At 41.3% G+C, this 24,448-nt stretch overlaps 1 protein-coding gene across 1 annotated transcript in view; it reads left to right on the forward strand.

Moving 5' to 3' along the window:
- Window positions 1-220: 220 nt before the first annotated feature.
- LOC102859261 (fatty acid desaturase 2-like protein FADS2P1-like) overlaps window positions 221-24,448 on the forward strand; it is a 66,447-nt gene continuing 42,219 nt past the window's right edge. The window contains exons 1-3 of the mRNA XM_006900445.1: window positions 221-595; window positions 19,755-19,865; window positions 23,389-23,586. Of these exons, the coding sequence (XP_006900507.1) occupies window positions 221-595; window positions 19,755-19,865; window positions 23,389-23,586 (684 nt within the window). The remainder of the gene's footprint in view (window positions 596-19,754; window positions 19,866-23,388; window positions 23,587-24,448) is intronic.

The raw sequence follows: 24,448 nt of genomic DNA on the forward strand, positions 1-24,448 counted from the left end.
CATTCAAAGGGGATAAAAGGAGGAACAGAGACTTGAGTAGCTAGGAAGGTGCTTCCCATCAGGTTTGTGAAGGGACAAGGAAGCTAACAAGGCAGCATCTTCATGTATATGTCCTATTGCAATGCAGTGAAGAGTAGATAACAGGTCTTTTATGGTTCAATTAGAAGACCAGACTAGAGGTTCCAGGAGTGAGACCAGAGATTGCAGGGATTCAGTGAGGATGAAGTTTGAAGGAAAGCATGGCAGCAATGGGACCTCTGTAGTAAAGAGGCAGCCAGATATAGATAAGAAGCATCAAGCAAATGGGAAGCCAGCAGCAAATGGGAAGCCAGCAGCAAATGGGAAGCCAGCAGCAAATGGGAAGCCAGCAGCAAATGGGAAAGTTGAAGTCTACAGAGAGCCAGAGGCAAATGGAAAGCAGTCTGCACTTGGGAAAAATCTCAACACATACACCTGGGAAGAGATCCAGAGACACAATCAGGAGACAGACCAGTGGCTGGTGATTGATCGTAAGGTCTACAACGTCACCAACTGGGCCCTCAAGCACCCAGGGGGGCCCCGCGTCCTCAACCACTATGCTGGGGGCGATGCCACGGTAAGCATTTTGCAAAGGACTCTCCTTCTCTTTTCCAGCTGTGGGAGGCAGAGAGGTTGGCTGTCTTCCCAGTGCATGTTGAGGCTCCACAATCTCTCATCTCTCAAAGCAATTTTTCAAGATTCCTAGCTAGGAAAAAAAAAACCTTGCATGCAAATGAAGCCTCAAAATCTTCAAGTTTGAGATGAGCTCGGGTGTTGATTATAGATACTATACTATATTTTGGGGTTTGTTTCTTTTCTTGTTTGTTGTTTGTTGTTGTTTTAGTGGTGTTATTTTCTTATAAAAATATTTTCAAAATAAATATTTTTAAATGTTCAAAAAATATTTTAAAAAATAGTATTTTCAAAATAGGGACAGGGATAGCAAATATTTGTACCAATGGAGAAATTTCTCTGTTAGATTGGAGAGTGTAAAAGAAAGGAAATTCTTTCTTTAAAGAGCACCAAAATGTTGGTAGTAATAATAATAAGGAAAAATGTTCAGTTAGGACAACAACTTTTCACATTCTATCATTCATTCAATCGTTGACATAGATGGTTTTTAAAAAAACTAACAATCAGTTGCTATCAAGTTGGCATGATAACCCACGTGCTCGAAGTAGAACACTGCCCCACAGAATCTCAGTAACTGATTTGCGGAAGTCATTCACCAGGGATTCCTTCTGAAATACCTCTGAGTGAACTTGAACCTCCAAACATTTGCTTAACAGCCAAGTACGTTATCCTTTATACCTACAACCTCTGTCTTGGGAAGTTGTTGTTAAGTACTAATGAGTCAGAACCAACTCAGAGCTGACCTTCCAGAGAGATTTCAGAGGAAGTGAATCGTATGGAAGAAGATTGTCCATCTTTCTCCCATGAAGCAGCTGGTGAAACCAAACCAGGCGATTTGAGTTGGCTGCGCAAATCCTTCCCCCTTAGCTGCCAGAGGTTAAAGACAGTGAAATCAGAAAGACTAATACTAAGTAACTGGCCAACCTCAAACAACAGCAGCTCTTGGAAGTAGAATTCAATCAAGATCTTTTCTAGCTTTCAATATTTCTACCTTTCTCCCCACAAAACAATGAAAGGCAGGAAGGGGAATCTTTAACACTTACTATGTAGAAATCTAAAGAATAATTTCTGCAATAATAGCAGGAGACAGAATAGCAAGAAGAGAATGAAAACATGCTGGGTCCCTGTTGTGCCCACCTTTCATGCTTGACAATGCTAGATAGAATATGAACAGTATTTCACCAAAATAAGTAACATTATTAAATCAGAGAATGTGTTGCATAAAGTAAGGACCTTCTACCATCTTGAAAATATCTGAGAGACTTTGACAGTGTAAGACAACCCAGCTCATAAATCAGGGGTTTATTGATTTTTTTAAATCTCCCACAAATTCTTTAAAGTACTGAAACTGAGGAGGACCTGAAGTGCTTGCTGTAGAGGGTCAAGGACTGCAGCCTACAATATGGATTGAGGCTCAATGTCAAGAAGACAAAGATTCTCACCACTGGACCAATTGGCAGCATCAGGATGTATGGTGAAGAGATTGAGATTGTTCACAGCTTTAGTTTGCTTGGCTCCACAGTCAACACTCTTGCCACCAGCAGCCAGGAAATTAAAAGACTTATTGTGATGGGAAAGTCTGCTGTTAGGGACCTCTCCAAAGTTCTGAAGAGCAATGGTGTCTCTCTGGAGACTAAGGTGCATCTGATACAGGCCATGGTCTTTGCTATCCCTTGTTATGCATCAGAGAGTTGGACAATGACTAAGGAGGATAGAAGGAGAATTGATGCCTTTGAGCTGTGGTGCTGGAGAAGAATATTGAGGGTACCATGGACTGCTAGGAAAACAGATTCATCCTGGAGAGGGTTAAACTGGGCACCTCCTTGGAGGCAAGGAGTCTGAGGCTCCATCTAACACACTTTGGACATGTTGTAAAGAGGAACTGGTCCTTGGAAAAGGACATCACGCTTGGGAGGGTGGAGGGATGGCGCAGGAGGGGAAGGCCCTCTAGGAGGTGGATTGATTCAGTGACTGGGGTAATCAGGATGGGTGTGTCAGGGGCAGTGCGATTGGCACAGGACAGAGCAGAGTTTAGGGCTGTTGTACATAGGGTCGCTATGAGTCACAAGCGACTCGACAGCACATAACAACAACAACAACTTGGAAAATAGAACATTAAGGAAAGCTAAGCGATTGCCTTAGGGTCATAGAGTTCATAGGTTCATAGTGTGTCACAGTTGACTTGGTGACAACAGGGAGCACAGGTGGCCTGTTGTTGTGGTGGTGGTGGTTGTTGTGTGCTGTCCAGTCAGAACCCACTCTTGGCTGACACTCCAGTAGATTTTTAGGGGCAGTAAAGTGCTGGGGAAGGCGGGGGAGATTGCCCATCCCTCTCCTGGTAAATTAGAACCTCATGTGATTTCAACCCTCCGGCAGCGCAGAGGACGAAAAAAATGAGCCGTCTCCTCCCCTAGATTAACTGCCTCTGAAAACCCGCTGGAGGGTGAGCTATGAACTGGCTGCTATTCGTCAGTTTCTACTTGACAGTCTAGAACAATGTTATTGTTGTTGTTGTTCTTATTGTTGTCAGGTGCCGTCGAGTCGTAGACGACTCATAGCGACCCTATGAACAAAAGATTTGAGCACTGTTCATAGAGTTTCCGGAGGCAAGCCAATTCGGAAGTGGATGCCACTCCTGCTTCCAAGGTTTTTTTAATTGGGGAGCTCCACCAAACACTGTCCGCCATGAGTAACCGTTATCGCATGAACTCTATGAACCTGGAGTATGAAAGTTATACAAGTGTCCAGTGGGTCTTTCATTCATAGGGCTGCTGTGAGTCGCCTATGACTCGCTGGCACTTAAAAATAACAACAACAGCATAGAGAGTGACCAGTTGGCCTAGTGGACAGAAAGTGATGCTACCAAGCCAAAGGTGAGTGACTTTAATCTGCGGCCCTCAGGCCTGTTTCAATGGTTTTTGGTCAGTGGGGTCTAGGCTAAGGATTGAAAACACACATTTTAAAAGAAGAAAGTTGTAGATTGCATTTAGATTCCACCATGTCCTACCAATGTCTTGAGGAAGTTGCTCGATTGATAAAAGCTACCTTAAATGTAAAATGAATATTAATACCTTCATCTCAGGGTTACTTAAAAGTCAGCAAATATATAAAAAGTGCTCTGTACAGTGTGCTAAGTGAACTAACTCAGCCTTATAAGGTCAAATATTGCATATAGCCATTTTGTAAAACTAGAAGGATAGCTAGTAAGATGCATATAAAAGTCCAAAGGAGAATGAGGAGGAGGCAGAGGGGCTAAAATGGGGGGTGGGGTGGAGAAATGAGGTTACAGAGTTTGGTGGGCAGAAGGAGAGGGTGAAGGAATTAAGAAAGACCCACTGAGGACCTGGAACGACAGGGTACTAGTGAGGAGAGACCAATGGTGACTCTTTTTATAATACACAATATAGGGGAATGATCACATAAAACACAGTGTATATGAATGAAATGCGATGTATATGAATTTTGTATGCAAGCCAATATAAAATTTAAAAAAAATACCAAAAAAAGGTGCTCTGTATGGTACTCATGACAGAATTTTCAAATGGCAGCTTTTATCTTGTCATTATTGTTTTTGTTAATTGCCATCACATCCATTTTTAGCATGGTCATTGCTGAGCCACTGCATCAACCCTCCTATTGAGGGTCTTGCTCTTTGCTCCTGACCTTCCACTCTTCCCAGCATGATGCCTTTCTCCAGGGATGGGATCCTCCTGGTAACAAGTCCAAGAGGCAAAGTCTCACCATGCTTACTTCTAAGGGGTGTTTTGGCTACACTTCTTTTGAGACAGATCTGTTCATTGATGTAATATAATATATATAGAATAGAATAGAATTAATATGTTGTTGTTATGTGCCTTCGAGTCGTTGGCAACTCATAGCGATCCTATACACAACAGCTCTAAACCCTGCTCTATCCTGTGCCAATCGCACTGCCTCCGACACACCCATCCTGATTACCCCAGTCACCGAATCAATCCATCTCTTAGAGGGTCTTCCCCTCCTGCGCTGTCCCTCCACCCTCCCAAGCATGATGTCCCTCTCCAAGGACCCGTCCCTCCTGGCAACATGCCCAAAGTATGTCAGACGAAGCCCCAGAATCCTTGGCTCCAAGGAGTTGCTTGATTTAATCCTCTCCAGGATGAATCTGTTTGTTTTCTTGGCAGTCCATGGTACATTCAATACTCTTCTCCAGCACCACAGCTCAAAGGCATCAATTCTCCTTCTGTCCTCCCTAGTCGTTGTCCAACTCTCTGATGCATAACAAGCGATTGCAAATACCATGACCTGTATCAGGTGCACCTTAGTCTCCAGAGAGATACTGTTGCTCCTGAGTACCTTTGAGAGGTCCCTAACAGCAGACTTTCCCATCGCGATATGCTTTTTGATTTCCTGACTGCTGGTGCCAAGAGTGTTGACTGTGGAGCTGAGCAAACTGAAGCTGTGAACAGTCTCAATCTCTTCGCCATCCATCCTGATGCTGCCAATTGGTCCAGTGGTGAGAATCTCTGTCTTCTTGACATTGAGCCTCAGTCCATACTGAAGGCTGCAGTCCTTGACCCTTCACAGCAAGTGCATGAGGTCCTCCTCAGTTTCAGCAAGCAGGGTTGTGTCATCTGCATAACGCAGATTGTTAATAGATCTTCCATCAATCCTGATATATGCACCAAGGAATATAAGAATATCATATCATATCATATCATATCATATATAATATATTCTTTGTCAACATCACAATTTAATGGCACCTATTTTGTTTTTTCTTATACATTGTCCAATGTTCACATGCATGTGAAATGAGTGTAAATTTCATGTATGTGTTAGTCACACTTTAGTCCTCAGAGTAACAGTACTTTTAAAAACTTTAAATAGGTCCTTTGTGACAAAATTTCCCAGTACAATTGTTACTTACTTTTTTATGAAATAATTATTATGGAATTATTTCTTCCGAGATGGTTTATAAGTTCCCACAGAGAATTTCACTAAGAAAAATGACCTGTAAAATTAAATTGGCAGAGCCTAAAGATAGACATTCTCCTCCCATGTAATTCACTGCCTCTGGAAAGTGGCTAGGGGGCCGACTATGAGTCAGTTCTGACTTGATGGTACACAACCACAATCTCCTATTACTCTATAATTCTAACTTTTACAAGCATATGAGGTGTTTTAGAAACACTTGTGGTTTAGTTCAGGAACAGCTTAGTCCGCAGAGTAACATCTTTTCTTTCTTTCAATATTTTAAAGAGGTTCTTTGCAGCATATTTATCCAATGCAATTATCGTGCTGTTATTGTTTACCTCTTCTGAAATAATTACTCGGCAATTATAACTTAGTGCCTCTGAAAGAGATTGCGCTTTTCTTCAGAAAGCTTTATTTTGAAAAAGAAATACATGACACCAAAATTGGCAATTTTGACTCCTACTACTCCAAATTTTAGCGGATGAGCTATCTTATTGTTTTTAACATTCAAGTTAAAACCATGACATAGTGCTAATATCTAGAGTTTGGGCTCGGATTTTCTCACTTAGATAAATAGCCTAAAAATTCAACAATTAAAAAATGCCTTACACAGATTCCATATATTCACATGAAGAGCTTTGATATTATTAAAATGAAGATTACAAAATGTTTTGCTACCAGAAAATGGCACAATAGTTGGCTACATTTTTTTATAAAGAAACAGCCTATTTCAAGACCCACAAAAGATATACGTGCAATTTTGTGATGCATATACAGATGCAATGTGTCTATAAATAAAGAGCACAGTCCGTTTATAGGCTTGGGTGCCACTAAGCTCAGTCTGTACCTGGACATCACATTCTGTGAGAGGCACTAAGACACTGATTTTTTGTTGTTTTTTTTTATTTCCCAAAAATGAGAGTCAGAGGCAACAGGCAGAGAATTGCAATGCTGGTTTCGATTCTTTGGAACTGTATTATGTGGAAGGGAGTCAACTTGGGTGTAGCCCACAAAGAAAGCACCTCAAGTGGCATGGGGTAAGAAGAGCCAACAGAGGCAAGCCTGGGGCAAATGGAAGAGAGGGGGAATGTGTGCAGATAAAGTACAAGGACGATACATGTCTTGAGTAAACGCCCAGCTACAATAAGGATCTCACTTCGTATAGTAAGCATAATACCGGCAAACAATATCTGCTCAATGATATCAGTTACAATCATGGTGTGGTGAACCAGCTAAAAGGAGAAGGTGGAGAAGATAAAGAAAAAGAGATGAGGGGAGGGGTGAGGGAAAAGTGGAGAGAAGGACCTTGATTGCTGAGCTAAAGAATTTGCATGTTTGCTCGCACTGTGTGTCTTCATCTCTATCCTTGATGCATAATGACGTTTCTCTAGAACAACACCCTTCCCTGCTTCTACCACCAATTAAAAAAGGAAATAAAATAAACAACCAGGATTCCTAAGCTTTGGATGAAAGGAGAGTATTAATTACATCTTTCCTGGGTTGGCAAAATGTCACAACTAATTTGTTTCTTCAAGTTTGAAGTTAAGTGGAGCTATAGAGAAGGAAGTGAAGATGCTAACAGGGGAAGGGGGAAAAAATAGAACAAGAAAGAGACACTGTTTCTCTGAAAACTGCTACCATTTGATAGAAGGGAGAGCTTGAGAAGAGCCAGTGAAAAAGAAGGCAGGCAAAGGAGGAGTCCCTTGCAGAGCCTAGAAAACTAGATCTGAACAAAACATGATGACAGGAATGCTGAAGAGATGGGTGTGAAGGATCTCGGGAAGACAGAACATGTCATATTTGATGAGTGATTATGTGAGTAAGTAGGATGGAGTCTAAACAGACTAGTGGATACTTGGCTTAGGCAACAAAAGGGATGGTAATTCCGGATGGTAATTCCGTGACAGGATAGGGAAGCCAAGAGGGTGAGCAGGTTTAGAAGGAACTAAAGAGACAAGGACAGAGGGAGAGAAGGAGAGAGAGGGAGAGAGGAAGGAGGAGAGGCAGAGGGAGAGGGACAGAGGGAGAGAGAGAGGAAGGGGGAGAGGGAGGGAGACAGGGAGAGGGAGAAGGAGGAGGGGGGAGAGGGAGAGGGAGAGGGAGAAAGAGAATGACTGAGAGTTGCTTTGGGCTGAAAACTTTATAGAAAAATTACAGATTCTTAATGATAAAAATTTTCAAACAATATCTTATCACACTCCCTGGACTAATGTTTTTTCCAGCAATCAAATGGCTTGCAATGGGAAAGTAGCATTCTGCTTCTCCCTGTAGGAAGGCGGGCAGTCTGGGGGACTTCTCCATTCCAAACTATTTCTCTATGAGGAGAAAGGCAAAGGTTATACTTTCTCCCCAAATTGGCCCATACACAACTTACCCTCCACCTAAAATAGGAGGGGATTGCTGCCTTGAAATCAATGAGATCTGAGAAAGAAACAGAAGAGTCAGCGAAAGCTGTAAGAGTTGATGGGATCTTCATCTGTAGCTGGGTGTAGAATATTCTGGGGAGTATTTTGCAGTGAATCAACGCTCAAGTTCTCAACAGTACCCAACAGTATTCTCTTTCAGAAATTTCTATTAATAAAATTTAATAGGATATGTCAGCTAAATAGTAAAAATATGCCATAATTGCCATTCATTGACCGTTATGCTTAATAATAAATATATACCATAATTGTTACTTATTGATATCTAATTCTACACCTTGAATAAAGGTTTGGAGATAACTGACTGAATGAATATATGAATAAGAAAAAGATGTCAACTGAATAGTATTACTAACCACAGTTAGAAAAAAAGAGCGAAGCTTGGAAGAATTAAGTAATTTGCCAAAAATTTTATAACCTAGGCACCTACTATTCCTATCCTATAGTGTGTCTCATTGTAAAATTAAAAAAAAAGGCACATCTCTGGGTGTGTTCAGTGCCATAGGCACAGGCTTGGCTACCAGAATGTCTGTTGAATTTCAATCCATACGCACCCTCTTGGCCAAGTGCCTTTATGCAAGGCACAACCTGTACAGTGAAAATCTTAAGTCATATAGAAAGACTTTTATCACAGGCCTCCAGATTTTATGTCCTATTGTATGAAATATGTGTCTCAGAGAAGGTTGATTTAGTGGCCTAGTGGGTAAGGAGTTGTTCGGCCAAACCAAAGAAAGATGGTTCCAATCTAGCTGCTTGTCCAATGGAGAAAGATAAACCATCTCCTCCCAGGCTTCGTAACTCTTGCACCAGTGAATGTGACCTTGTTTGGAGAATTAGACATTTTCCTATAAGGAAAACTACCCTGTAAGGAAGTCATACAGGGGTAGAGTGGGGCCAGAGTCTAAATCCTTCTAAGTGGCGCTCTGGAAAATGAAAGGACAGACACAAACACAGAGGTGCGTAAGGGGAAGACAACATAAAAAGATTTGCCTATGGTAGAAAAATAAATGCTAAGGATTGCCAGAAGTCACTAGAAAGTAAGAGAGAAAGATATGAAATAGTTCTTCTCTCAAAGCACCCAGAAGAACTCTTAGAGTGATTTGCACTTCTAGTCTCTAGAACTGCAAGAAAATAAATTTTTATTATTTAAAGCCACTCACCAGAGGGTATTTTGCATTATGACAGCTCTGCATAGCTAAGAATTTGATAGCAGATAATAGAAGTATTTATTTAACAAATACCTAAAATTGTGGATGTGGGTTTTTGAAATTTATTTTCATGAAAGTTTACAGAGACTTTGGATTTCCATTCATTCATTGTTGCACTTTTCTCTCTGCCCACCCCTTCCCTCCGTTCACTTTTGTTTTTGAAAAGTAAAAGAAAAAAATCTTTCATCGTTATTCAATCCCTCCTCCAAGTCCACTCCACTATGTAGCCTTTGTGTGGACTCCCGTCATGACAATAATTCCTAATCATGTATCGCTTTTGGGTGTAGTTTTTTAATTGGGTAAGAGCCTGGATCAAGTTAAAGGGAATTGATAGCAACAACTAAGATTGTCTTAAAGAAAGTGTTGGTAGAATTATGAATATCAAAGGAAATTCTAATAAGAATGCAGAGAAAAGTAAGGAAAATTACAGAGAACACTTCAATCATGAACAGAATATTGTGAGAAATGTGGACAGAAGCCTATTTAAAAGGAAATAATGAGCATGTTATTGGTCACTGGAGGAATAATGTTCCTTGTTACACTATGATGGGGAATTTTCTTAATTATCTGTAAATGTTTTGTGGAAAGCAGCACTTGCAAGTAATAAGTTTTGATGTTACACTGAGGAGATGTCCAAGCAAAATCTGTCCTAATTTCTCACTGGTTTTGGCAGAGGAGGGAAAGAAAGATAGATGGTGAAGAGTGGACTGTTAGCCAAAAAGGAGCCAGAACTTGACAACTGGGGACATGCTATTGTAAAAATGAAAAAAGCTTACTCTGATGAAGTCAATGTCAGGGTGTGTCTAAACAAACAGATGGTCAAGAGCTTAGGCTTGTATCCTAATCAGACATTCAATCATCTCAGCAGAAAAGTTCCAAGTTTAGATCAAAAGAGACAAAGGTGGCATGAAATTTAGATGTCAGCCTCCTGGAATTCTACAGGCATAACATGGGCCAGGAAAGCAAGTCTATTGCCCAAACAAAGAGGGTGGGGTCAACAGTCAAAGTCAAATAAATGCTAATAATTCAGAGGCTTACACAAAGAGTCCAAAACCAGGGTCATCACCCAAATGAACGTGAGGAACAGAGAATTCCTTTCAAACTTGGAGACGGAATGAAATTTTCCCTGCTGGGTGTTAGAGTTTGCGGGTACTCATGACCTCTTTCCCTCCATGTTCTTCTTTTTGTGGTAGAAATGTCTACTTGCAGTATAGTAGTTGTTGTTATGTGCCGTCTAGTTGATGATGAGTCGTAGTGACCTTAGGAACAAAAGGTCTGACCTTGCCCTCTGCTGAGCCAGCCTCACCATCTCTGACCCACCTGACCCTATTGCCACAGTCACCGTGTCAATCTATCTCATCCAGGTTCTTCTTCTCTTGCACTAACTTTCCACTCTTCTGAGTATGATGTCCTTCCTCAAGGACTGGTTCTTCCTGGCAACATGCTAAAAGTATGTGAGACAGAGCTTCCAAATCCTTGCCTCTAAGAAGGAGCCTGGTTTCACCCTCTCCAGGACAGACCTGATTGTTCTCTTGGCAGTCCGTGATATTTTCAATACTCTTCTCCAGCACCACAACTCAAAGGCATCGATTTTTCTTCTATCATCCTTTATCACTGTCCAGCTCTCAGATGCATAGCAAACAAGTGAGAAGACCATAGCTTATATCAGAGCCACCTTAGTCTTTAGACTGACATTGTTGCTCTGGATAGGTCCTTAACAACAAGTTTCCTCAATGCAACTCATCTTTTGATTTCCTGTCTGCTGGTGCCAAAGATGTTGATTTTGGATCCAAACAAGATGAAATTGTTAACAACTTCAGTCTTTTCTCCATTTATCATGATGATGTCTGGTGGTGAAGATTTTCGTTTTCTTGAAGTTCATATGCAATCCATATCAAAGGCAACAGTCCTTGATCTTCTTCAGCAAACACTTCAAGTACTCAGCTTGTGTCGTCTACATAACTCAGGTTGTTGATTAATCTTTCTCCAAGCCTTATGCCACTTAAGCCCAGTCTCTCAAATTATCTGCCCAGCATATTGTTGTTGTTGTTGTTATGTGCCGTCGAGTCATTTGCGACTCATAGCGACCCTATGTGTAACAGCCCTAAACCCTGCTCTGTCCTGTGCCAATCACATTGCCTCTGACACACCCATCCCGATTACCCCAGTCACTGAATCAATCAACCTCATAGAGGGTCTTCCCCTCCTGCGCTGTCTCTCCACTCTACCCAGCATGATGTCCCTCTCCAAGGACCTGTCTCTCCTTACAACATGTCCAAAGTATGTCAGACGAAGCCCCAGAATCCTTGCCTCCAAGGAGTAGCCTGGTTTAACCCTCTCTAGGATGGATCTGTTTGTTTTCTTGCCATGGTCCATTCAATACTCTTCTCCAGCACCACAGCTCAAAGGCGTCAATTCTTCTATCCTCCCTAGTCATTGTCCAACTCTCTGATGCATAACAAGTGATTGCAAAGACCATGGCCTGTATCAGGCACACCTTAGTCTCCAGAGAGACACCGCTGCTCTTGAGTACTTTAGAGAGGTCCCTAACAGCAGACTTTCCCATCACAATACATTTTTTTTTTATTTCCTGGCTGCTGGTGCCAACAGTGTTGACCATGGAGTCGAGCAAACTGAAGCTGTGAACAATCTCAATCTCTTCGCCATCCATCCTGATGCTACCAATTGGTCCAGTGGTGAGAATCTTTGTCTTCTTGACATTGAGCCTCAGTCCATATTGAAGGCCACAGTCCTTGACCCTCTGCAGTAAGTGCATGAGGTCCTACTCAGTTTCAGAGAGCAGGGTTGTGTCATCTGCATAACGCATATTGTTGATAGATCTTCCACCAATCCTAATGCCACGCTTCTCGTCATAGAGCCCAGCCTCTCAGATAATCTGCTCTGCATACAGGTTGAAAAGGTATGGAGATAGGACACATCCCTGGACTACACCCTTCCCAATTTTGAACCATGCAGTGTTGCCCTGCTCTGTTCTGACGACTGCCTCTTGGTCCAAGTATAGGTTTCGCATTAGCACAATTAAATGTTCTGGGATTCCCATTCTTCTCAGAGGCAGCCACAGGTTGTTATGATACACACAGGCAAATGCCTTTGCATAATCAATGAAACACAGATAGACATTCTTCTGATATTCTCTGCTTTCAGCTAAGATTCATCTGATATCAGCTACAATATCCCTAGTACCACGATCCCTTCCTTCTAAACCCAGCCTGGCCTTCTGGTAGTTCTCTGCTGATGTGCTGTTCCAGTCGTCTTTGGATAATCTTCAGTAGAATCTTGCTTGCATGTGAAATCAATGATATGCTCAGCATATATATTGGAAATTATCCAAAAACTATTAGAACAGCACACCAACATAGAACTATCAGAAATAGAAACTTAATTTAGAAGAGGCCGTTGTACAAGGGATATTGCTGATGTCACTGGACCTTTGCTGAAAACAGAGTACCTGAAGGACGTCTATTTATTCCTTATTAACTATGCAAGACATTTGACTATGTTAATCACAATTAATTGTGGCTAACATTGAGAAGAATGGGAATACCAGCACACTTGATTGTGCTCACGTGAAACCCATACCTAAACCACGAAGCTGCTTTCCAAACAAACAGAACAATAGAATGCTGCATGGTTCAAAATCAAGAAAGGAGTGCATCAGAGAAGTATCCTTTCTCTGATAGAAGAAGAATTTATTCCTTTGAGTTGTGGTGTTGGAGAAGAGTATTTAATATACCATGGACTGCTAAGAGAATGAACAGATTCATCCTGGAGAGGGTGAAGCCAGGCTGCTCCTTGGAGGCAAGGATTCTGAAGCTTCGTCTGACATACTTTGGACATGTTACAAGGAGGGACTAGTCCTTGGAGAGGGAGGCCATGCTTGGGAGGGTGGAGGGACAGTACAAGAGAGGAAGACCCTCGATGAGATGGATTGATTCAGCCACTGAAGTAATGGGGGTAGGTGTGTCAGAGACAATAAGATTAGCACAGGATGGAGCAGGGTTTAGGCCTGTTGTACATAGAGTCGTTATGAGTCGCAGGTAACTCAACAGCACATAACAACAACAAACATGCAGTATAGTAGGACTTGCTGAAAATTTTTACTTCCCTAGACCATTGTTTTTAAGTTGAGCCAGTTGCTTCAATTTTGGCAGTCCTGCAAGAAAGGAATGGTCCAATCACCACCCTTAATTCTCCTGGGAATATGATCTATGCCCCAGCACTCTCATAAAACAAATTTTCATCTAGAACTCTCTGGCGTTTGTCCTTGGCTCCTCTGGGATGGCTACATTCTCAACAGCTGTGCGAGTTGCTCAGAACTTTCTCAATTGCCAACACAGAAGGAATACAGACAGGAGTTTTGGGGTCGAGAGAAACTGGAGAAACAGTATGTTGTTAGAATGATAGAGTGGTTTGCTAGTTTAAACATTAGAGGCATTTTTGACCCCTGTGTTCTGATGACTAATCCGATACTGATACTATTGAAACAAATCATAATTGCACTAATCAATGTTCATTTCATCATTGCATTTTGAGAAGAAAGAGGTTACATTGTAGGTCTCATGGGTCTAGAATTTAGAGAAATTTTGTCTCACATTAAACACACCCGGATCTCAGTCATAGTTGATTTTGATGATTTTGAAGATGAGACTTGGAATATAGAGTGGATAATAGTAGGGCAGTGAAGTTTTGGGAGACATTGCAATGGTGTGAATGTATTTTTACCTTAGAGAAGAATGTAAATTTTAAGGGACCATTGTGCTAAAGGTCATGGATTGGATTAGGTATTATGTATAAACCAATAATTAGCAAGGAGTATTAGCACACAATGACATATTGTTGTTGTCATTAATATCGTTGTTGTTAGGCGCTTTTGAGTCATATATGACTCACAGACACTCTGTGAACATTATATCTGAACTCTGTTCATCCTCACACTTCCTGACACACAAGAGCCCAATGCAGCAGTCACTGTGTCAACCCACCTAGTTGAGGGTCTTCCTCTCCTTCTTTGACCTTCCATAATTGGTAAGATGTGTGTAACAAATATGTCTGACAGCACAATTTTAAACCCTCCAGAAACAAAGTGTCCCAGTCATCTAGAAATATGATAAATAACTTTCTTGAGTGAGTTATGGGAAGCATAACTCTTTGTGTGCAAAGAAACAATAATTAACCTGGATCTTAAGTTTGAGTTGGGGCTTTTATATAAAGAAGATGGAAGAAAGAAGTTAAAGAAAATGAAAGCGTGTAAAAAGCATCAGAATCATGATACATTTGGAGTATTTTTTAAATGGAAAGAGGTCTGTAGGGTGGTATATAAAAGGTAGTGGTGTAATGGTAAGAAACTGTGCTGCAATCCCAAAGGCACGTGGTTCAAATCTACCAGCTTCTCTACAGGAGACAGATGGACAATCTCCTTTCATGTGATTAACTGTCTCTGAAAACCCACTGAAGGGTCAGTTATGGATCAGCTCCAACTCAATGGTACACAAAAACAAACAACAGCCCTGTAATATTCTTGAAATAAAATGTGACGAGTTTCATGCAACTAAAAGCTAGTGGTAAGACACTATTCTGCTGTCTGGTAGAGAGATACTGATTTTACAATCATCCCAAAACACCTGGCATTAATCTTTGCTTGAGAGGCCTTTCAGAAAGAAATGTCTATTAAGACTGAAGTGAATCCTATCTCTTCTTGGTTTGGGAATCACGTAATCCTGATTTCAAAACTTGACTCTACTATTTACTGTCATTTCGTTCACAAGGTCTCTCCTCTCCACCTTAATGTCTTACAAGTACAATAGAAATGATGTATAGGTGATGACTATGAGTTGGCCCATTTGGGACCTTGTACGTAGGGTAGCTTGTTGTTGTTATGTGATTTTGAGTCAGAATCAACTCATAGCTGACCCTGCAGCAGGTTTCCAGAGACTGTCAATTGCACCAGAGGAGATTGTCCATCTTTCTCCCACTGAGCAACTGGTGAAACCATATTCCTTTGGTTTCACCAGCTTTGGCAGTGCAACTCCTCATCACCGAAGCCCCCGGGTATGTTTTATATAGGGTAAAATCAATAAATGTTTCTATCACCTCCATATATTCATTTCATTCTTTATTTCCCAGGACCATACATGCCCAAGAACGCTGGTAAGACCTCTGGTAGCGCAGCCATAAAGGGTTGCACTGCTAACTCAAATGTCTCACACCTCTGACCATTTAGGAGAAATAGGGGTAATCTCTTCTGTGAGGTACAGCTTTGGAAACCTGCTGGAGAGCCAACTATGACACTTTCAAGCCAATGGCAGTGAGTTTGCGTTCTTTTTCACGATGATGCTCTGTTCAAAACTCACTTATAATCACCACCAATTCACAGCTGACCATCGGATTTCTGAGGCTGTAAATTGCTTGGGAAATTACTCTTCTCTTCTCCCTAGATGCCAGTGGTGGAATTAAGCTCGCACTTGGGCAAGCTGGACAGTACCCAGTAGGATACACCCCCATAATTCCTTCCACTCCATTAGAAAAGACTTTCAAATAGAATAATCTAGGATGTTTCAAATTCGTTTGTTGTACTGCACATGAATGGAATGGAAAGAATCCCACACAGGGAGCCAATACTGATTGCTCTGGAAAACTCTACAACTATTCTGTATGGGTTGTGACAGTATTAATCTGTTAATGTTAATGGATATCAGAAGAAACAATGAACCCAGAGAATATTGTCAGCAGCCAATTCCAGTAGACTTAGATGACTGTCTAGAGTAAGGCTAAATGACAATAGTTTGTTTCCTCTACACCCTGATCTTGATCCTCCAAACGGTTTTTCATTATAACTTGTCCCTAAAGAATAAACATAAAAATTTTTTTCAGTGTGGATCACCCTAAGGCACATCATTGTTGTTGTTGTTGTTGTGTGCCATCGAGTAGCTTGCAACTCATAGCGACCCTATGTACAAGAGCTCTAAACGGTGTTCTATCCTGTGCCAACCTCACCATCTCAAACGCACTCATTCCCACCACTCCAGTCACAGAATCGATCTATCTCATTGAAGGTCTTCCTCTCCTTCACCACCCCTCCACTCTCCCAAACATGATGTCCCTCTCCAAGGACCAGTCCCTCCTTGCAACATGCCCAAAGTATGTCAGACGGAGCTTCAGAATCCTTGTATCCGAGGAGCATTCTGGCTTCACCCTCTCCAGGACAAACCTGTTTGTTCTCCTAGCAGTCCATGGTATATTCAACACTCTTCTCCAGCACCACAGTTCAAAGGCATCAATTCTCTTTCTATCATCCCTAGTCACTGTCCAACTCTACATTAGTCACCTTATTACACATTGAATCATTCTCTTCCTGTTTAAGGAAATTATGCATTTAAATCATAGAATTCAACAACCAAAAAACACATTAGATAGCTTCTAGCCCAGCATTTCTCAGAGGAGTCAGAGAAAGTATGTACTAGAATGAGCACTAGCGAATTGGTGGATTTGGAGACAAGGATCATGAAGCTTCATTTCTCATACTGTGTGCATGTTGCTAGAGGAAGCTATTCCTTGGAAAGGGACATCATGCTTGGAAAGATGGGGAGTCAGTGAAGGAGAGGAAGGCTCCCAATGAGATGAACCAACACCCTGACTGCAGCAATAGGCTCAAGTGTGTCAAAGAGGATGAGAATTGCATAGGTTCGAGCAAGGTCCGGGTCTGCTGTTTATATAGTTGCTATGAATCGTACTCAACTCGACAGCACCTAGCAACAACAATAAGAAGCAGATGCAAAACCCTTCCCGCATAATTGAATCTAGACACTCTTAAACAGTAAGAGTTAAAAATTTGTGATTATTCTCCTGTAGTTCGCCTTACTTATTATTGAAGTACTTTCTTATAATAAGTCTCGTACATAGTTCTTGAATATATCTCTAAAGTTGCTTCAGTATTTGAAGAAGGAAAATTCATTCCATTCACTAGAGTACAGAGATGATTCCATATTGTTGTTATTCGCCATTGACTTGACTATGACACGTAGCAACCGTATGAGCAAGTGATCGAGAGTCTGGGCCGTCCCCACCAACTCCAACATCTCTACATCATCGCTACAGACACTGTGCCAATCTATCTTGTTGAGGGTGTTCCTGTTTTTCCGTTGTAGGCACTGAGATATAGAGGTAGAATTTCTACATGCAGGAAGAGGTCAGCAATGAGTTCTTATCATTAGAGGTATACGTGCAAGAAACGTGTTGGATTTCTTGTTAGCTCCTGTTTGAGTCACTTCCTAACTCACGACAGACAACTCTATGCACAGTGGGATGAGATTGTTGTGACCCCAAGGATTTTTATTGTCTACTGTTTTGAGCAGAGCAGATTATCCGAGAGGCTGGGCTCTATGAGGAGAATTGTGGCATCAGGATTGGTGGAAGATCTATCAACAATCTCCGTTATGCAGATGACACAACCTTGCTTGCTGAAACTGAGGAGGACCTCATGCACTTGCTGCGAAGGGTCAACTACTGCAGCCTTCAGTATGGACTAAGGCTCAACGTCAAGAAGACAAAGATTCTCACCACTGGACCAATTGGCAGCGTCAAGATGGATGATGAAGAGATTGAGAGTGTTCACAGCTTCACTTTGCTCGGCTCCACAGTTAACACTCTTGGTACCAGCAGTCAGGAAATCAAAAAGCGTATCGCGATGGGAAAGTCTGCCGTTAGGGACCTCTCAAACGTACTCAGGAGCAACAGTGTCTCTCTGGAGACTAAGGTGCGCCTGATACAGGTCATGGTATTTGCAATCGCTTGTTATGCATCAGAGAGTTGGACAATGACTAGGGAGGACAGAAGGAGAGTGGATGCTTTTGAGCTGTGGTGCTGGAGAAGGGTACTGAATGTACCATGGACTGCCAGGAAAACAAACAGATCCATCTTGGAGAGGATTAAACCAAGCTGCTCCTTGGAGGCAAGGATTCTGGGGCTTCGTCTGACATACTTTGGACATGTTGCCAGGAGGGACGGGTCCTTGGAGAGGGACATCATGCTTGGGAGGGTGGAGGGACAGCACAGGAGGGGAAGACCCTCTATGAGATGGATTGATTCGGTGACTGGGGTAATCGGGATGGGTGTTTCAGAGGCGGTACGGTTGGCACAGGATAGAGGAGGGTTTAGAGCTGTTGTGCATAGGGTCGCTATGAGTCGGAAACGACTCGATGGCACATAACAACAACAACAACAACTGTTTTGAGAGTAGATGAGAAGATCTTTCTTCCTCCTCTGTGTTAGGATGGTCATTTTTCTGAAACCTGTTACATTTCATAGGAATGGGTAGGCCTCCTTTGGTTGTTAGGCAATGCCCATAATCAGTTGAGAATCAAACAATCCCCAAACCATATTATACCATATTACCAAAATGTCCATCATCTTCCTCTAAATGAATCCTTCAAAATGGTTTCAGTCTCTCAAAGGGAAGAGAGTATCTTCTACTTCCAAAGAGAAGGCTCTAGTAGCTTAGAAGTAAGGAGTTGCACTGCCACCTCAGAGACATAAGGTTCAAAAGCATCAGCTGCTTCACAAGAGAAAGATGGGCAGTCTCCTCCCATCCAATTTACAACATTCAATTTAGCTGTTTTTAAAAACTGGCTAGAAGGTGAGCTATGAGTCACTTCTAAGTCAATGTATACAACAACACAACGTTCGAATAGAAGATATAGAACCAGCACTGCTTCTTATAACCATGTAGAGGTGCCGTTGACTGAGGTGGAAATATACAGTCAGTTACCTTTATTCTGAGCACTAATCACCATACTGGTTTCTAGGAGAGTGATTTAACTTCTGCTTTGGAGTTAAACATAGCCAAGAGTTTTCTACTTGAGAAAACTCAGAATTCAAGGGTCATGTTCCACATTTTTTTCATGCCTTTGTCTTAATCCCATCATTATGAACTTTGACTTGTCCTTCTCTAGAAATAGTTTCATTCAAAGACCTCCATCTCCTTGCTCTTGGCCAAGAATCAAGAGGGGCTCTTCAATGGATAGGATTTTGGCAGTCAGTCTTGGTTGCTGCATGCCTCACATAGTGTGAGAAGCTTCCACGGTAAGACTGATATTAGAGTTTCAAGACTTATCATAGATGAACTCAAGTCAATGAATTTTTCCAGTGCTCCATAAATAACGGAAACTAATTTTTTCTCATACAAGAGGACAACCTGGTTATGTTGACTTCTCTGGTGAGGTAGGTAGAACTTTAGAATGAGGACTTAATAGAGTGCTTACAAACATACTCTTGATCGATGGAAGTATCAAACTAGAGTCAGAAACAAATACTACAATGAAATCTAGGCTGCTTCTGAGGATGTGGCAAGAGATGAAATTATAAATAAGATTAATCTATAGATGGGAAAGGAATGTTGCTTAGGTTGATGCATCTCTACATATACATATAAATACATACATGCACAAGTGCACATGCACACACACATTCTAATCCTAGAACTGATTTCTCTCACCTACAGGATGTCTTCAGAGCCATGCACTTGGACCTTGATGTTGTGCGGTTATACATTAAGCCACTACTCATTGGAGAACTTGCCCCAGGAGAGCCCAGCCAGGAGAAAAACAAAAATGTGAGTGACCCCTTAGTTAAAAAAAAAAAGTATATGAAATGATGGGAACATGGCATACTTCAAGGTCAAATGAGCTCTTTTCTATAAGAAACTAGTCATTATCCTTAAGAGGTACTGTCTTGCTTGTCCCTGTGTCCCCAGAAGCTACCTTCACAGGGTCACACTTGCAGTAAAGCTCCAGAAGTAGTGATAGAATGAAATACGTGAATATATTCTAACTGCAGTCATTAGGGAAGGTGTTGGCAGAAATGATCATTTAGAGAGAGAGTACATTATTTTCTGAAACTTCCACCAATGGTGGCCCAAAGATTTGGGATTCTAACTTACTCTCTGACCCTCAGAGTTCATAGTATTCCCAAAACAGGACTTCATTCTTTATTCTTCTCCAATATTTGACTAAACAAAGTACAATCTTCTAAAGCACTGGGTCTCTGTGAGACTCGAAGTTCCCTTGATGCTTTTGGAAGAAGCTTAAAGGAATTTGGCTCAACACTGCGTAATTGCTTCTTTAGGATGATTTGCATTTGTTTATTTTGAATTTTCCCAAAATAAGTCAGGCCAAGGGCGGATCCATATCTGTGTTGTATTCATTCTGTAAGAAATGAGGAAACAGACCCAGAGAAGTCGCAAGACTAACCTGAGGGCACAGAGCTAATTATGTGCAGAGCTGAAATTAGCTCTTAGACTCTCACACAGTCCGCCTGACAACGTGTCAGGTAGCAGGGCCTCATGCCGAGCGCAGTGGGCTCTGTGGTTGTATAACCTGGACTCGGGCACAGCCTTGTCTCTCTCAAACTCTATTAAGTTAGGTCAGTCACAAAATCTCTGTGGCTCAGTTTCTCTCTCTTGAAAATAGCAGTTTCTAGGAAGAATGTAAAATGCTTAGAACAGGGTTTGGAACATAATAAATGTTCAATAAATTTTAGATATTATTACTATAAACTCAAAATGAGTACCAGTAACTTACAGAACTCATGGTCTATACCCACAATTTGAAGAAAGGATGAGCTTATTCAAAAAAGAAAATAGGACAAACGCCGTGGGGGCACAGTTTAGGGAGAGAATGGGAAGGAGTGAATGCATAATGAACTCTGCATTAGAACAGATGAGGAGAAGAACTGTCCGAAAGGAACATATGATTAGGCACTATATGTATGACGGCTATCCAGAAAAAGGGGTGCATTGTGGGGTGGGCTGGGGGTGGGGGGTGGAAATGTACAACAACAAGTAAAAAAGATAAATTGGGGGTGTCGGGAAAGACAGTACAAAGTTTATCTTTTTTTCTCCTAAAAAGAAAATCTCTGTAAGGTTAAAAAAAACACAAACCTATTGATAACTGGAGGATGTAAGAAACTAAAAGAATCTCTAGGGTAAAGGCCTTCCATAAACCGTGTGTGTGTGTGTGTGTGTGTGTGTGTGTGTGTGTGTGTGTGTGTTTGAAAGATCAACCCATTCAACTCCGCTCAGGAGGTGGATGTTTTAGCATTTGCATTATTACAACATTGAAACTCTTTTTAAAAAAGGTTTCTACTTTCTTAAGTCTCTACAGTCCTTTGCCAATTTCTGTATTTTGCTAACCTTTTCAACTGTGCTGGCTGCACACCTATCTTGTTCATTAAGATAAGAGACATTTCTTTCCAGCCCTGTACAAACAACCTAGTATGATACGAGGAGCTTGTAAACCAATCCCAGAATTGCACATGAGCTCACAGGGCACACACACGTGATACATGCATGTAAGACTCCCCCCACCAGCAGACACACCCTGAAGGCACTGGAGAACCGGAACTTCATCCAACTCTCATTCACCCTCAGTAGGTCCATGCTTAGAGTTAACTCGTTAGCTGCTCTCGCGTCTATTGACTCAAGTCTATAAGACTTTATGTACAACAGAAAGAAACACCGCCCCATCCTGTATCAGCCTCACAATTGCCAATACGTTAGAGTTCGTTGCTGTGGCTATTGTGCAGATCCAGCTCACCAAGGACCTCTTTTTGCCCACAGTGGCCACGTTTCTGAAATGTAATGTCCTCCTCTAGTGAATGATTCTCTCTTATGATGAGTCCAAAGCAATGTAGTCAGCTGGAAGGTTTCCACTGATGACTTTTCAGAAGTAGATCACTAGACCTTCCTCCCTGGTCCGTCTCCACTAGATGCTCCACTGAGCATTTCGCCATAGGTGACCCTACTGGTATTTAAAACATTGATGGCAAAGCTTCCAACAATCACAGCAAATGCAAAGTATGGCACCAAAATATGTCAAACGGGAGGAAGACTGGTGATGAGTAAACGTAAATGAACCATATGGTTCTGTGTTCACCATTGTCTATCAAAGAGCCTCTTGCAAACTAACAATTTGAACAGATATATGAACTGTAGCAACTGAAACAGTGCTGATGGTTTAAAATGCAAGTGTTAGGTTTATATGTCTTTCTATGGTCCCCACATCTTCCTCCCACTGGAAAAAAAAAGAAAGAAAGAAAAAAAAATACTAATCTTAACTTAGCTCCATGTATTGTTGTTGTTGTTGTTATGTGCCATCAAGTCACTTGCAACTCATAGTGACCCTATGAATAATAGCCCTGAATCCTGCTCTGTACTGTGCCAACCTTATTGTTTCTACACACCTATCCCCATTACCCCAATCACTGAATCAATCCATCTCATCAAGGGTCTTCCTGTCTTGCACTGTCTCTACACCCTCTCAAGCATGATGGCCTTCTCCAAGGACTGGTCCCTCCTTGCAACATGTCCAAAGTATGTCAGAGAGAGATTTAGAATCCTTGCCTCCAAGGAGCAGCCTGGTTCCACGCTTTCAAGGACAAAACTGTTCTCCCGGTAGTCCATGATATATTCAATATTCTTCTCCAGCACCACAGCTTAATGGCATCAATTCTCTTTCTATCATCCCAAGTCATTGTCCAGCTTTCTGATGCATAGCAACTAATTGTTAAGACCATGGTGGTCTGGATCAGACGCACCTTAATCTCTAGACTGACATCGTTGCTCTTCAGTACTCTGGAGAGGTCTCTGACAGCAGACTTTCCCAATGCAGTTCATCTTTTGATTTCCTGGCTGCTGGTACCAAAAATGTTGATTGTGAAGCCAAGCAAACTAAAGCTGTTAGCAATGTCAATCTCTTCACCATCTATCATAATGCTGCCAATATAATATATACATAATAACTCATATGTTCTCCAGAAAAATAACCTTTTTTTGTTCACTATGTTTGATTTTTAATTCTGGTCAGTTGATTAAAACATTTTAGGAAGAGAGAATCTAAATTATGTAATCTTTTCCTTGATAATATTTCTATGACTCAGACAGTTTTTTAGCTCTAAAATACTAGTATAACATATCATTTTGAGAGGAATGAAGGCATTTGTTTACTTGAAACATTTATCCTTGTGTCCGGAATATAGCTAGAACTCCATCTACAGTAGCTATTTTAATATCATTATGTTTGTTTGTGATCTATTTTCCCTGAAGAAACTTACTCTTTTCTTAAATATTTATTTCACAGTCCAAGTTGATTGAAGACTTCCAAGAACTGAGGAGGTTATTAGAGGCTAAGAACATGTTCAAGGCCGATTTAGGATTCTTCTTCCTTCATCTGGTACAGATATTGATCTTGGAAGTTCTGGCCTGTTTAATACTGTGGAATTTTGGCAGAAGCTGGGCTGTAACACTACTCGTTTCTTTTATTCTCACTGTTTCTCAGGTATGCAAGTATTCTATACCCGGGAGTTCCAAATGTTTTGAAGTTTTTGTTTTCTTTAGACTAATGTCATCAACTACTTGACACTTTCTGGCAAATTATTATACTCAACAATGGCTGTTATTTACCAGCAAGTTATGTAATCTTACTACATCCCAGAATTTTCCACAAAGAATTATTCTCAGAACGAAACAAAACAACATCGAGCACAGCGGTTGTTCAATTGATAATTAGTACTGATTCAACTTCTGTTGAGTTGATTCTCATTCAAGGCACCTTCGTGAGATTCAGAGTAGAATGTACTCCTTGGGTTTCCAAATGACTCATTTGTCTAAAGTAGATCTCTAGGCATTTCTCCAGAGATATTCTGAGTGGGTTTAAGTCTTCAACCTCTAACTCAGAGTTAGAGCTGAGTTACCAGCTGAATAAATTAACTCTTTGCACCATCCAAATAACCACTGCAATTTTTCCTAATATTCCTCATATTTCCTAATTTTTAACCACTGGACTCAAATAACCACTGCAGTTTTTCCTAATATTCACACACACACACACACACACACACAGACACACACATCCAATCATGTTGTTGTTGTCTTGTTATACGCCGTCAAGTTGCCTGTATCTCATAGCAACCCTATGTAATACAGCTCTGAACCCTGCTCTATCCTGAGCCAACTTTATCGTCTCTGACATACCCACCCTCATTACCCCAGTCACTGAGTCAATCCATCTCATCCAGGGCCTTCCTCTCTTGTGCTGTCTCTCCACCCTCCCAAGGATGATGTCCCTCTCCAAGGACTGATTCTGCTTTGTAACACGTCCAAATCTGTCACATGAAACTTCCAGAATCCTTGCATCCAAG

This window comes from Elephantulus edwardii, unplaced genomic scaffold (genome assembly GCF_000299155.1).
Source record: "Elephantulus edwardii isolate Elephantulus edwardi_28Jun2011 unplaced genomic scaffold, EleEdw1.0 scaffold00284, whole genome shotgun sequence".
NCBI classification, from domain to species: domain Eukaryota; kingdom Metazoa; phylum Chordata; class Mammalia; order Macroscelidea; family Macroscelididae; genus Elephantulus; species Elephantulus edwardii.